Raw genomic sequence first — 12411 nt, 5'->3', positions numbered from 1 at the left:
TTGCTGATCTATGAATCTAAGAGAGAGGGAAAATGTAACAAATCTGAATGGTAGTCTGATTTTCTGGGGGAATACAGGTGGAAGCTGACGAAAGGGCTAAAATATGTCATAAATTATGACATGTGGATATCATTTAGATTATTTGGATGCACGTGAATTCATAGTTGGTGACAGCTACATGTTACACTTCAGTAGATAATGTTGATGGAAGAACTGAGAAAAAAAATTGGGGAAAATGGTGCAACATTTTGTGTAAACATTCTGTGGGAAGTTATTCTGCTACTGACGTGAACAGATATGTACAATGAGATAAGAAAATACAAAAAAGTAATTAACCCTTCAGAATGAATATAAGTGTGAGAATGGGAATTCTTTGGTGAATATCTGATTAGAAAGATGTTTGTTTCAGACATGGGGTTTAAGTATGAGCCTGTTTGGTATAAAAAGGAAAAGGAAGGAATCCAAATTTGAAAGCATGACTAAGCACTCTTATATCCTTCACAAAATGAGCAAATTTGTGAAGGATATAAGAGTGAAGAGAGGTTCTAAATATTTTTAAAAAAATAGTTGATAGTATCAAAAGCAAATTTGGGAAAAAGTGGACAAGGAAGAAGAGGGAAGAAATGAAGGAAAATAGAGCAAAAATAGAGCATTACAGACAGAGCAAGTAGGGGTGGGGGTGGGGGTGGGAAAGCAATAGAAAACAGATTAATCTCCCAGCAGAATGACTAGAAAATGGCCATGAGGAAAGAGGATATGGAAGCTTCTTGGAAAAGACTGTGCATAATTATGTTGCAGAAATTTGTGTAACTATGCTAATGGGAAATAGGAAAGGATGCTTAGTGAATTGAAGTGAAAGCATGGCTATAGGTAAAAAAACTCATGTAAAAATAATTACTGTCAAAATGAGGATGAGAGAGAGCTATTCTATGATGTGCATATAGAGGAAAAAATAATTGCAAAGAATTAGTCAAAGAAAGCCAAAATATGGATAAGATTTTAAAAAGCCAGTGAAAATGCAGAGTGTACAACAGTTGACAACGTACAACACTTGAAATAAATAGTATTACCGTGTGCTCTGAAGGGGATGTGCAGATCAGATTTTTCTTCAGCCAGTCCCTGAGAAATGTTTCAATTTGAGAAAGAAAACATAATCACGTTTATATATTTAGAGAAAAGTACAATCAAGCTTGAATTATGAATCGTTTTGCATGAATATGAAGTTTAATTACTGAATGTAATAACAACAGTATCTGATGGAAGTAAAGTGTGCATGAGACTAAAAGGAATAAGTAAGAAAGTAAGAAAGTAAGAAAGGCAATGGATAGCATGTAGCTCACTTCTAAGAATTAATGTTGATTGAATGAAGCAATATGGCTGTGTATAAAAAATATATATACTGATCACGGCTGCGTTCTAAATTTTTTTACTACCAGTTCTGTGGGCATGGCTTATTTTGTGGGCATGGTTTAATGGTCATGTGACAATTATTTAGGATTTAGCAGAGGTACTGGTCTACCAGGCTTTTAACTGCTTGCAGAGCTATACCGGTCTACTCATTTGTTTTTGAAGGCACCGGTCTACTGATTTATTTTTGCAGGCACTGGTCTACTCATTTGTTTTTGGAAGCACTGGTCTACCACCACACTGCCTTTTAACACTGATCAGCTGTAGGGCGGCTCTTTGAAGCCCCATGGCAAGAGTTTAAACAGTTTTTTTCCTTCTAGTCATCAGCTGGGACTCAGGAGGCAGCAATAGATTGGGAGTGGGGCCAAATAAAAGGTAAGAATAATGCGGGAGGGGCAGGGGGGCACAACCGGTTCGGTGATGTCATATCGTCACCACTACCGGCTCGGCGGAACCGGGCCAAACCGGGAGGAATCCACCACTGATACCGATATCCTCTTTATTATACGGAAGTGAGAGTTGGACGAGTTAAGAAAAACCTAAATTGAATGCAGCGGAAATGGGTACTCCTTGATTTACAACCACAACTGGAATTGGAATCTCCATTGTAAGTCATTGCAGTCATAAGTCAACTTAGACTCAATTTTATGACAATTTTTATGGATGTTGTGAAGCAAATTGCCATGTCAGTAAGTAAATCACAGTATCATTAACTGAACCCAGGTTGCTTAATGAGTGTGTTTTGCTAGAAATTGATAAACAAAGGTTTCAAATCAGAATCATGTCCCCGCAGGATGCTGCATCAAGTGGTAAATGCAGGCCAGTTGTCAAGCACCCAAACTGTGATCATGTGACTACAAGGGTGATGCAATATTGGGTCATAAGTGTGAATACAGGTTGCAAGTGCCTTTTTCCAAGGCTGCTGTAACTTTGAACTGTCATTGAAACAAATGGGTGTAAATCAAAGTCTACCTCTGCTTTAATAAGTGCGTGTGTTGTAAAACCTTTAGCTAAATTTTCTTTTCTGCAGTCTCATAAACTTAATTTCTTTTACTACTGTAGTCAAACGGATTTCTGAAGCTAAAACTATGTTTTTTATATGCTGCCCAACTCATTATCCAAAGTGATTCTGGACAGTTGACCATGTTGAAGGCTATCTATTTGCTTTACCATTGCCTTTTAAAATTAGAACTACCTAAAATATTTTATTAAGTCAGGTGGGAAGGGTTAAAGGGCACATTAAGCACAGTCATCACTAATGTAGATGGGATGTGGATGATCTTTTAGCAATCATTTCTATGATTGTATCAGAAGATTTCCATATCATCATGGAAATAATTGATGGTTATTGCTGCCATTTATAACTTGGCAAAGATATAATCAATCTAATTTGTCATGTGTATTATATATTGTACACATATCTTACCCTACTGGAATGCATTTTAAATAGTGGAATGCAGTGTAGAAAGTATTGTCTCTTTGGCTATTGTCAAGCATGCAAGTGAGAAGTCAGGTGATGGGAAAAGAGAACAAAATGGAATTTACCTAAACAATCTTCCTGTGGACATTAAAAACTGTAATACATTGCTACTATCTACCTGGGAGCAAAAATGGGGTAATTGATAGATATATCGATCAGTATAACAATGTTTTACTTCACTCTAGGAAAGGGGGCATTTGGCCAGAACAGCACAGATAGCTCAACAAGGAGGAGAATTGCTTCAGTTTAGAACACAGCATCTGGATGTCCCCCTGTATTTTCTATGCCCGAATCCTCGGTTCATACACCATATCAAGTCCTGTTTTATTTAAACCAGAGAACCAGTTTGGTCTAGTAGTTAAGATACCAGGCTAGAAACTAGGAGACTATGACTTCTAATCCCACTTTAGGAGAAAAAGTAGGAGGAAGAAGGAGTATTAGGTATGTTCACTGCCTTGAATTATTTATTAAAAATAACAAAGTGAGATAGACATAAATAAATAACTGCTATTTATTTGTTTATCTATTTGTATATTCAATTCCTGTAGCTGGTAGAGACTGGTAGTTTGAACTTTGTTAAAACAAATTACCATAACATGTCTTGGTTACTCTGAGTGATCTTAGGGATCTTTTTGATCTTTTTGATATTTACCAGATTACCTGTTCCACGTGATATTTAACAAAGGAACAAGCTAAAGAAAGTTGCAAAGCTGAACTCTCGCATCATCTGTATAGGCACAAATGGCTTGTGGGTCCCAAGTGGGAAGTTAGAGACCATCAGTGGTGAGGAATTCAACCTCCTGATAAATGGGGGTCTACCCAGCATGGCAGACTTTAATAGGCAAATTTTCCAAGACTCCCTTTTATGTTAGAACATTTATAAAATGAATACTCCAAAGCCCATAATCATGCCTCTCCCTGCAACTATAAATGACTACTTAATAGCAATGAGTGTACAACTTGAAATAATGCTGGCCCCACTCCCACAAACCATAAGACCTGCCTCTTCCAGGGAGTCTTTAGGACTGAAAAAGTTGGTGAAATGCTTCCCTGAGGTAGTGTGTCATGCCAAGAGACATGGTTTAGTTTTTCAGCTTATACTTGTCTTGTTTATATAACACACTTACTGTTCTGCGGGACCTATAAATTATTCAAACGTGTTCTGATTAGAGTGTCATAAATGGTCAGGTAATGAATGATCAAATGCATAAAAAAATACCCACATCCATCCATGTATCCACGTTTTAGCTTAATGCAGTTTATGAGCCAGTTTGGTCTAGTGGTTAAGGCACGAGGCTAGAAACCAGGAGATGGTGAGTTCTAGTCTTGCCTTAGGTATGAAAGCTGACTGGGTGACCTTGGGTCAGGCATTGTCTCTCAGCCAAACCCTCTTCTCAGGGTTGTTATTGTCAGGAAAATAGAAGGGGTATTAAATATATTCTCCATTCTATTTATAAAAATAATAATAAAATTGTGTGTGTGTATGTATGCACATACACACACACACACACACACACACATACCTCAGTCCAGGGGTGAAATGCTCCCGGTTTGGACCGGATCACCCGATCCAGTAGCGATGGGGGCGGCCCCCCCCCACCATGCCCAGCTGAGCCGCACGATCATCAGAGGCTTCTCTTTTTTTTTTACTTTTAAAAGCATTTTTTCTACAACCTTTTCTGACGAAAAAATGCTTTTAAAAGTAAAAAAAAAAGCCTCTGATGATCACGCAGTTCAGCTGGGATCATCAGAGGCTTTTCAAAGCATTTTTTTCTGCAACCTCTTGGCCAAAGAGGTGGTAAAAAAAATGCTTTGAAAAGTCTCTGACGATCCCAGCTGAGATGCCTGATCGGCAGAGAGGTATTTTTTAAAAGCCTCTCTGATGATCTCAGCTGAGTTGCCTGATCGGCAGAGGCTTTTCAAAGCATTAGAAAAAATGCTTTGAAAAGTTAAAAAAAAAAAAGTTGGCCACACCCACCCAGTCACATTAAACCCCCACCACCACCACCAAGTCATGCCCACAGAACCGGTAGTAACAAATTTTACATTTCACCCCCGTCTCAGTCTCTGCCGCAGTCTAATACTGAGCCACCAGTTTGTGAGAAATGATAGTAGTGGTGAGATCACACTTGGCATACTGCATCCAGTTCTGGTCATTGCGATATAAAAAATATGCTGACATTCTAGAAAGATCGCAGAGAAGAACAACAAAGGGGATAAGGGGTCTGGAGGCTAAATTGTACAATGAATGGTTAAGGGAATTAGATAATGTCTAGCCTAATGAAAAGAAGGTTTGGGGGGGGTGACATGATAACTATCTTGTGGTACTTGAGGGGCTGTCACAAAGAAGACAGGGTCGATTTATTCTTCAAAGAAAATAAATTTGTCCCCTGAAGATAGAACCAAAAGCAGTAGTTGGAAGTGTAGGAGAAGGGGTAGCAGAACATGGGAGTAGAGTCAAAACAGGAATCAGCCTAAAATCTTTATGTAGCCACAAAGGGACTAACTCCAACCCACTTTAAATTCCATTGATCCTTATCTAGTATCTAGAACAGTACTAACAGTTAGTTGAGTAGATTCCTGTGCATAGGCATGAGTAGTAATAAATCATTTTAATTGGAACTTCACGTGTGATCCTGGTCTTTTGCACCTGATAGGAAGCTGATGAAAGAAAGATCCAACCTGGAAATAAGAAGACAGTTCCCTATAGAGAGAACAATTAATCAATGGAATAGCTTGCCCCAAGAGTTGTGGGTGCTCCATCCTTGGAGAAAAGATTGATCAAGCATTTTTCTGGTATAAGGTCTTCTGCCTTCAGCAAGGTGTTGGACTAGAAGACTCACAATGGGCACATCTTGATATGCCTACATCAGGGGTCAGCAACCTGTGGCTCTGGAGCCACATGTGGCTCTTTCATCCCTCTGCTGCGGCTCCTTCGTCCCGGTCGGCTCCACAATTGATAGGGCTTTCGGTTAGAACAGGTAGAGGAAAAAGGACGCTGCGCTAGGAGGAGACTCTATGGTGGGGGGGGACCAGACCTCTGGTCAGCATAGGAAAAAGGACACCGTGCTAGGAGGAGACTCTATGGTGGGGGAACTGGACTTCCGGTCGGCTCCAGAATTGAACGGGCAACTTCCGGTTAGGACCTTTGTGGCTCTTTGAGTGTTTAAGGTTGCCAACCCCTGGCCTATGTGATGCCTCTGCTCCATGAACTGGACTAGTTGCCAGAATGCTAGCTGATAACCAGCACCCTGAATCACTCACCAGAAGCTATTACATTGTGAGTTGTGAGTTGGGCAGTGCCTATAATGAGATGGAGGATGGAGGGAGGGAAAGAAAGAGAGAGAGAAGGCAGAACGGGACATCACTTTTTTGCACACAGCTTCCCACTGAAGTCAGCACAAGAACACCGCTAAATCTTGACCACCCCTCCAAAAGCTGATGCTGAAGGACTTATAAGGGACCACAGTAGCTGTCTGACCATATCAAGACATTACTTAGAGGACTTCCCACAGCTATAAAGCATAGTTAGGTTTGCAAACTGGGCCAAAGAGCTTTGCTTGAGGTACAGAGAACCCCCTCCTCTGGACAGGTTGGGATGAAAGACAATGGAGGAAAAGCCAAGTCTGCTCTGACTCCTGAAGACCAGTTGTGTTGTTCTTGTGCTGAGATAGCCTGTTGCTTTCCTCAACTGCAAAAAGTAATTTGTCGTTGCTTTTTTCAGCCTTTTTAACGTTTTCCAATCTAGCCAAGACTCCTGGGATTTCCTGAGGATCTCTCATCCAGACATCCATTGGATCTGACCTGCTTAGCCTTTTAAAAATCAGCTGAGGTCACCTTAGCTGTTCATCCCACAAGCCACTTTGCTCCATAACCCAGCTGCTTTATCCTGCTTAGTGGTGAGAGCAATCTTGGATGTACTTAATTGTGGTTTGTTAGCAAAGCCATGGTGTAATGTGATTTGTTCAGATGAGGCTGGTGGCACCCAGATTCAAACCCATACAACCATGGAAAATCATGGGATGATTTTTCAAGCGAATTCTGTCTTATACCCCAGCCTACCTCACAGGCTTGTTATTATTGAGGTAAAATTGGAACACAGGATAATAAGTACATTGTCTTGAGTTCCAAGGGAAAAAATGCAGGATGTAACGCTACGAAATGAATAAGAAGATTAAGTAGCTGGGTTTATTCGTCACATGTAGACATACACCATAATTTACGAAGTATTATAGCTGGGTTCCTATCTTCCTGACTGTTTCTGCCCTACCATTTGGTATAATTAAAGTACTGAACAGTTCTAATCCAACATATGTATTCATACACAGAAAAACTATTCTCTAATATTCTCAAGCTCTACTTATATAACGAAGATGTCACATAAATAAAAATTATTCAGTACTGGAGGTTTTTAAGAAGAGATTGGACAACAATTTGTCTGGAATGGTATAAGGTTTCCTGCTTGAGCAGCAAATTGGACTAGAACACAGGTGTCAAACTTGCTGTGTCACGTTGCCGTCACATGATGTTTTGTGATGTTTTTCCCCTTTGCGAAGCTGGGGTGGGTGTGGCCTGCACATGACACATCCGGCCCTTGGGCCGCCAGTTTGACACCCCTGCAACTAGAACAGTGATGGCTAACCTTTTTGCCATCGCATGCCAAAAGCGGGGGGAGTGCGGGTGGTCACGCGTGTACATGCCCACACCCATAGTTCTATGCGCCCTGCCCCCCACACATGCACGTGCGACACCACCACCCCGTGCTCCCCCCGCTTTTGGCATGTGATGGCACGGTGGACCTGGTAGCCCTGTATTTCACCCTCCCCAGGCTCCAGAGGCTTCCCCACACACCCCGGAGGCCCTCGGGAGGCTGGAAACAGCCCATTTGCCAACTTCCAGTGGGCCCAGAAGGCCCAAAAATCAGCTGGCCAGTGCATGCATGCATGCTGAAGCTGAGCTAGGGTAATGCTCAAGTGCCCACCAATATGGCTCACATGCCACAGGTTCGCCATCACGGGACTAGGAGATCTCTAGGGTCCCTTCCAACTCTGTTATTCTGTTATTCTGTTAGTGGGCAGGGCAATAGATTCAGAAAAAAACTCTCCCTACTTTCTGTCAGTAAAAGAGATTTGGGGGGGTTGTATTTTCATGCTTACAAGATTCTTTCAATGCAGCATTACAATAAAGTAGAATGAGCTCATCTGCTTGTGATTCCTATCTAGTTTTACCCTACAAGGCCGGCATAATACACATTCATTCATGCACATTCTTAGGGAAGATTACTTTAATTTAATTTAATGAGTTAAGATCAAGCCTTAATAGTTTTATTTTTTCATTATGTGTTATTTCTTTCATCTTCATAAATGTGGTATTTATCCCCTGGTTCTTCTTTGTCCATTTGCCACTATTAAAATGAAACTGCTTTGGTTTCACATTTAACATCATTTACTGACGATACCAATACATCACAAACCGATAAAATGTCGATGAACGTTCTATGGCACAATGCCAATTCAGCTAGCAACAGCAACAAATGTCGCATAGGAGAGACATAACACTACTGAGCAGGGGTGAAATCCAGCAGGTTCTAACAGGTTCTGGAGAACCGGTAGTGGAAATTTTGAGTAGTTCAGAGAACCGGCAAATACCACCTCTAGCTGGCCCCAGAGTGGGATGGGAATGGAGATTTTGCAATATCCTTCCCCTGCCATACCCACCAAGCCACGCCCACAGAACCAGTAGGGAAAAATTTTGAATTTCACCCCTGCTCCTGGGTAGTAGCTGCTGTCTCATAATATACTGTATGAATATAGTCTCCTCCAAAGGCAAAGAGGGAAGAAAAAAATATACGTGTTTATTATTACTATTTTTATTAATCTTTAATAAAAACTTAAATTTAATCCTGCTCTGGCTTTTGGACAACAGAAAAAGTTACATAAAAATACAAAACTAATTGAATCATATTCCTTTCCAATTCCTTGATGCTGTTGAACTTTGGCCAAGGAAGAGCACTGATTGTCCCCATTTGCTTTCCCAAATAAAGGAAGTTTTAGCCATCTATGCCTCCAAAGAGGGAGAATTCCATAAAATAGGACTGCCTAGAGCAGTGTTTCTCAACCTTGGAAGCTTGAAGATGGGTGGACTTCAACGCCCAGAATCCGCCAGCCAGCTTCTGGGAGTTGAAGTCCACCCATCTTCAAGCTACCAAGGTTGAGAAACACTGGCCTAGAGAATATCTGTTTTATTGACATTCCATGTGTCTTGCAAAGAAGGACGATTCTCAACTGGGCCTCTCTTAGTGACTAAATCAGACAGGCTGGTTCAGTTCGGGCAAGGTGCTACCTGATGTATTTCAATGCTGCTTCATGGAGGGCTTCAAAAGTAATAATCTGTACCTTGAATTGTTCCTTGAAGCCTATTGGTAACTGATGCAATAGCTTTAAAAGAAGTGTGTGGAGATATCCCACAAACAATCCAGTTCAGTGTTTCTCAACCTTGGCAACTTTAAGATGTGTGGACTTCAACTCCCAGAATCCCCCAGACTGCATGCTGACTGGGGAATTTATTTATTTATTTATTTATTTGTCAAGCATGTATAAGATAACAGTTATACGTATAAACATGATAACGAATACAGGAAATGGATACGAATAAATAGGGACAGTAGGACAGGGACGGTAGGCATGTTGGTGTGCTTATGCATGCATAAGAATTCAATTCTTATAATAAGAATTCAATTCTTGGAATTGAAGTCCGTACTTCGTTTTGGCCACAGCTGAGAATCATTCATCTTCTAGTTACTATCATTTGTACCAGTGGTGAAATCCAATTTTTTTACTACCAGTTCTGTGAATGTGGCCTGGTGGGCGTGGTGTGTCTTGGTGGGCATGGCAGGGGAAGGATACTACAAAATCTCCATTCCCACCCCGCTCCAGAGGAAGAATATTACAAAATCTCCATTCCCACCCCACTCTGGGGCCAGGCAGAGATGATATTTACCAATTCTCTGAACTACACAAAATTTCCGCTACCGGTTCTGTGAACTGCTCAAAGTTTCCGCTACCGGTTCTCCAGAACCTGTCAGAACCTGCTGGATTTCACCCCTGATTTGTACCCAGCTATAGCTTTAGGATTATCTCCAAAGGTTGCCTCTTGCAGAGTGTATTAATTACAGAAGCCCATCCTTGTAGGCCGAAGCATCCTAGTCTGAGCAAAGCTATAAATGGCATACCAGATAAAGCTGGTTAAAGGTCACCTCAACACATCAGGCTTAAATCTTGGGTGAAAATGGTACACAGATGATCCATATCCTCTAAGATTTTTTGAAGACGATCTCCTAGATACAATGTCTAGCTGTGTCCTTTGGCAATCAAAGATTTTCCAGCTATAGATTAAACCAGTCATGGAGAGCTTTTTCATTCCCATTAATTTGCCTATGTGACATACTACTATAAGTGTGTGTATCCAAAAGGGCAAAGCATGATAAAGAACAGAAGTCCCTCTTCTCAATTTCAAAGATAATGGTTTTAAAAAAACTTGTTTTCCTCTTGGAGAAATACAGAAACAAATTAAGCACAATGCCATCATATGAGGCATATACGTGTCCATCGTAATTCTCATGAAAGCTATTACTGGATAACCAATTCCTGTGTAATTTCCCATTTAGTCACACTTGGAAACATTCTTGAGGAGGTGTGCCCGTGGCACACAGCCATATGCAGCCCTGGACAGCTAGTAATGTGGTCCCACAAGATTGAAAAAAAATATAAAAAACAAAGGAATATACACTAACTATATTATATGCTTTATATGTGGCTCAGGACGGTTCCTCTTTCTGAATACAGCCCAGGCAAACCAAGGGCTACACAAACCACGTTCTAGTTTAGGGGCATAGAAAATGCCTACCTTTTTATTATCTGCCAATCCTGCAAACATTAACTAACTACTTGCGTACAAAACAAAAACTTCCCAAGTTCTAAAAAAAAAAATATCAATCAATTAAAAAATGATCAAGCATAAGATGCTGTCCTCTTTGATGAACTGGCTCAAACTGGCAATAACAAGTACCTAAAATAGACTCTACATTCAACCCAAGCACCGTATATTCAAGATAGGGACTCAATCAGACTCCCACTTGATAGCACAACATAGCAGAGAAAGAGCTTGTTTTTTTCCTTCGTGTAATAGAGAAAAGTGGGAAATCTCAAATTATCTGGCAGTTTAACATAAAGGAAATATCTGGATTTATTTAGACAGATAAGATTAAGATTAAGAGGATATATGAGATTTACTACCTAGGCTTCAAGATCTATGCAACAGGACAATGTGTTTAGTTATTCTCTGCCTCTTTGCTGCCATCTAGTGGATTCATAAATCTAATAGCCCTGTTACTATTTATGTTGATGAATTGTAATCAAATCACTGCAATAATATATATCGTAATACAATAACACTTCTACAACAATAACGAAAACAAATCAAACTAAAACTAAGGTATAATTAGTTGCGCCCTTTCCTCGACAGGGATGCCCTCGTACGGTCACTCATGGTCTCATTATTTCTCGGCTGGATTACTGCAATGCCCTCTACATGGGGCTGCCCTTGGGGTGCACCCGGAGGCTCCAACTGGTCCAGAATGCGGCTGCGCAGGTAGTTATAAGTGCTTCCCGTTACTCCCATATAACACCATTGTTGCGCGAGCTGCCCTGGTTGCCGGTGGTCCTCTGGATCCGCTTCAAGGTGCTGGTGCTCACCTATAAAGCCCTTCATGGCATGGGCCCAGGGTACTTGCAGGACTACCTCCTACCAGCCTCCCACCGCCCAGGGCACTCACATAGGACTGCCCTCCTCCAGGTCCTATCGGCCAGACAGTGTCGGCTGGCGGCCCCTAGGATGAGGGCGTTCTCTGTGGTCATACCAACCCTCTGGAATGGTTTACCCACTGGGCTCCAGATGGCCCCCGACCTCCGCACCTTCCACGCCGACCTAAAGACATGGCTCTTTCAGCAAATTCCCTGATCTGCCATGCATTTTAATTTGGGGGATTTGGGGTTTTTAAATCGGATTTTAACATTTTAATTTTATTTATTTATATTTTTTTAAATTTGATTTATATGCCGCCCTTCTCCGGAGACTCAGGGTGGCTTACAATGCGCTAAGCAATAGCCTTCATCCTTTTTGTATATTTATACAAAGTCAGCTTATTGCCCCCACAACTGGGTCCTCAATTTACCTACCTTAGAAAGGGTGGAAGGCTGAGTCAACCTTGAGCCTGGCGAGATTCGAACCTGCAGTAATTGCAGGCAGCTGGTCTTAATAACAGGGTGCTTTAGACCACTGTACTATCAAGGCTCATTGGTACCAAGGCTTATTGTTGGGTTGTTTTATTCTGTGAGCCGCCCCGAGTCCCTCGGGAGAAGGGCGGCATATAAATATGACAATAAATGAATAAATAAATAAATAATACATAATTCACAATAGTACTAAACAAGTTAATGAAAACCAGTCCGAATGATGCTTGGATC

General features: G+C 41.1%; 1 protein-coding gene across 1 annotated transcript in view; it reads right to left on the bottom strand.

Annotated features, from left to right (window-relative positions):
* LOC139310385 (aldehyde dehydrogenase family 3 member B1-like) overlaps nt 1–11656 on the bottom strand; it is a 50377-nt gene extending 38721 nt beyond the window's left edge. Inside the window, exon 1 of the mRNA XM_070934545.1 lies at nt 11425–11656. Coding sequence (XP_070790646.1) covers nt 11425–11656 — 232 coding nt within the window. The remainder of the gene's footprint in view (nt 1–11424) is intronic.
* Nucleotides 11657–12411: the final 755 nt, after the last annotated feature.

Source organism: Pituophis catenifer, unplaced genomic scaffold, assembly GCF_029215685.1.
Source record: "Pituophis catenifer annectens isolate HBS135680 unplaced genomic scaffold, rPitCat1.0.hap2 SCAF_1, whole genome shotgun sequence".
Taxonomy (NCBI): Eukaryota; Metazoa; Chordata; class Lepidosauria; order Squamata; family Colubridae; genus Pituophis; species Pituophis catenifer.
Note: the sequence above shows the minus strand (reverse complement) of the source record. Positions and strands in the feature narration are given on the sequence as shown.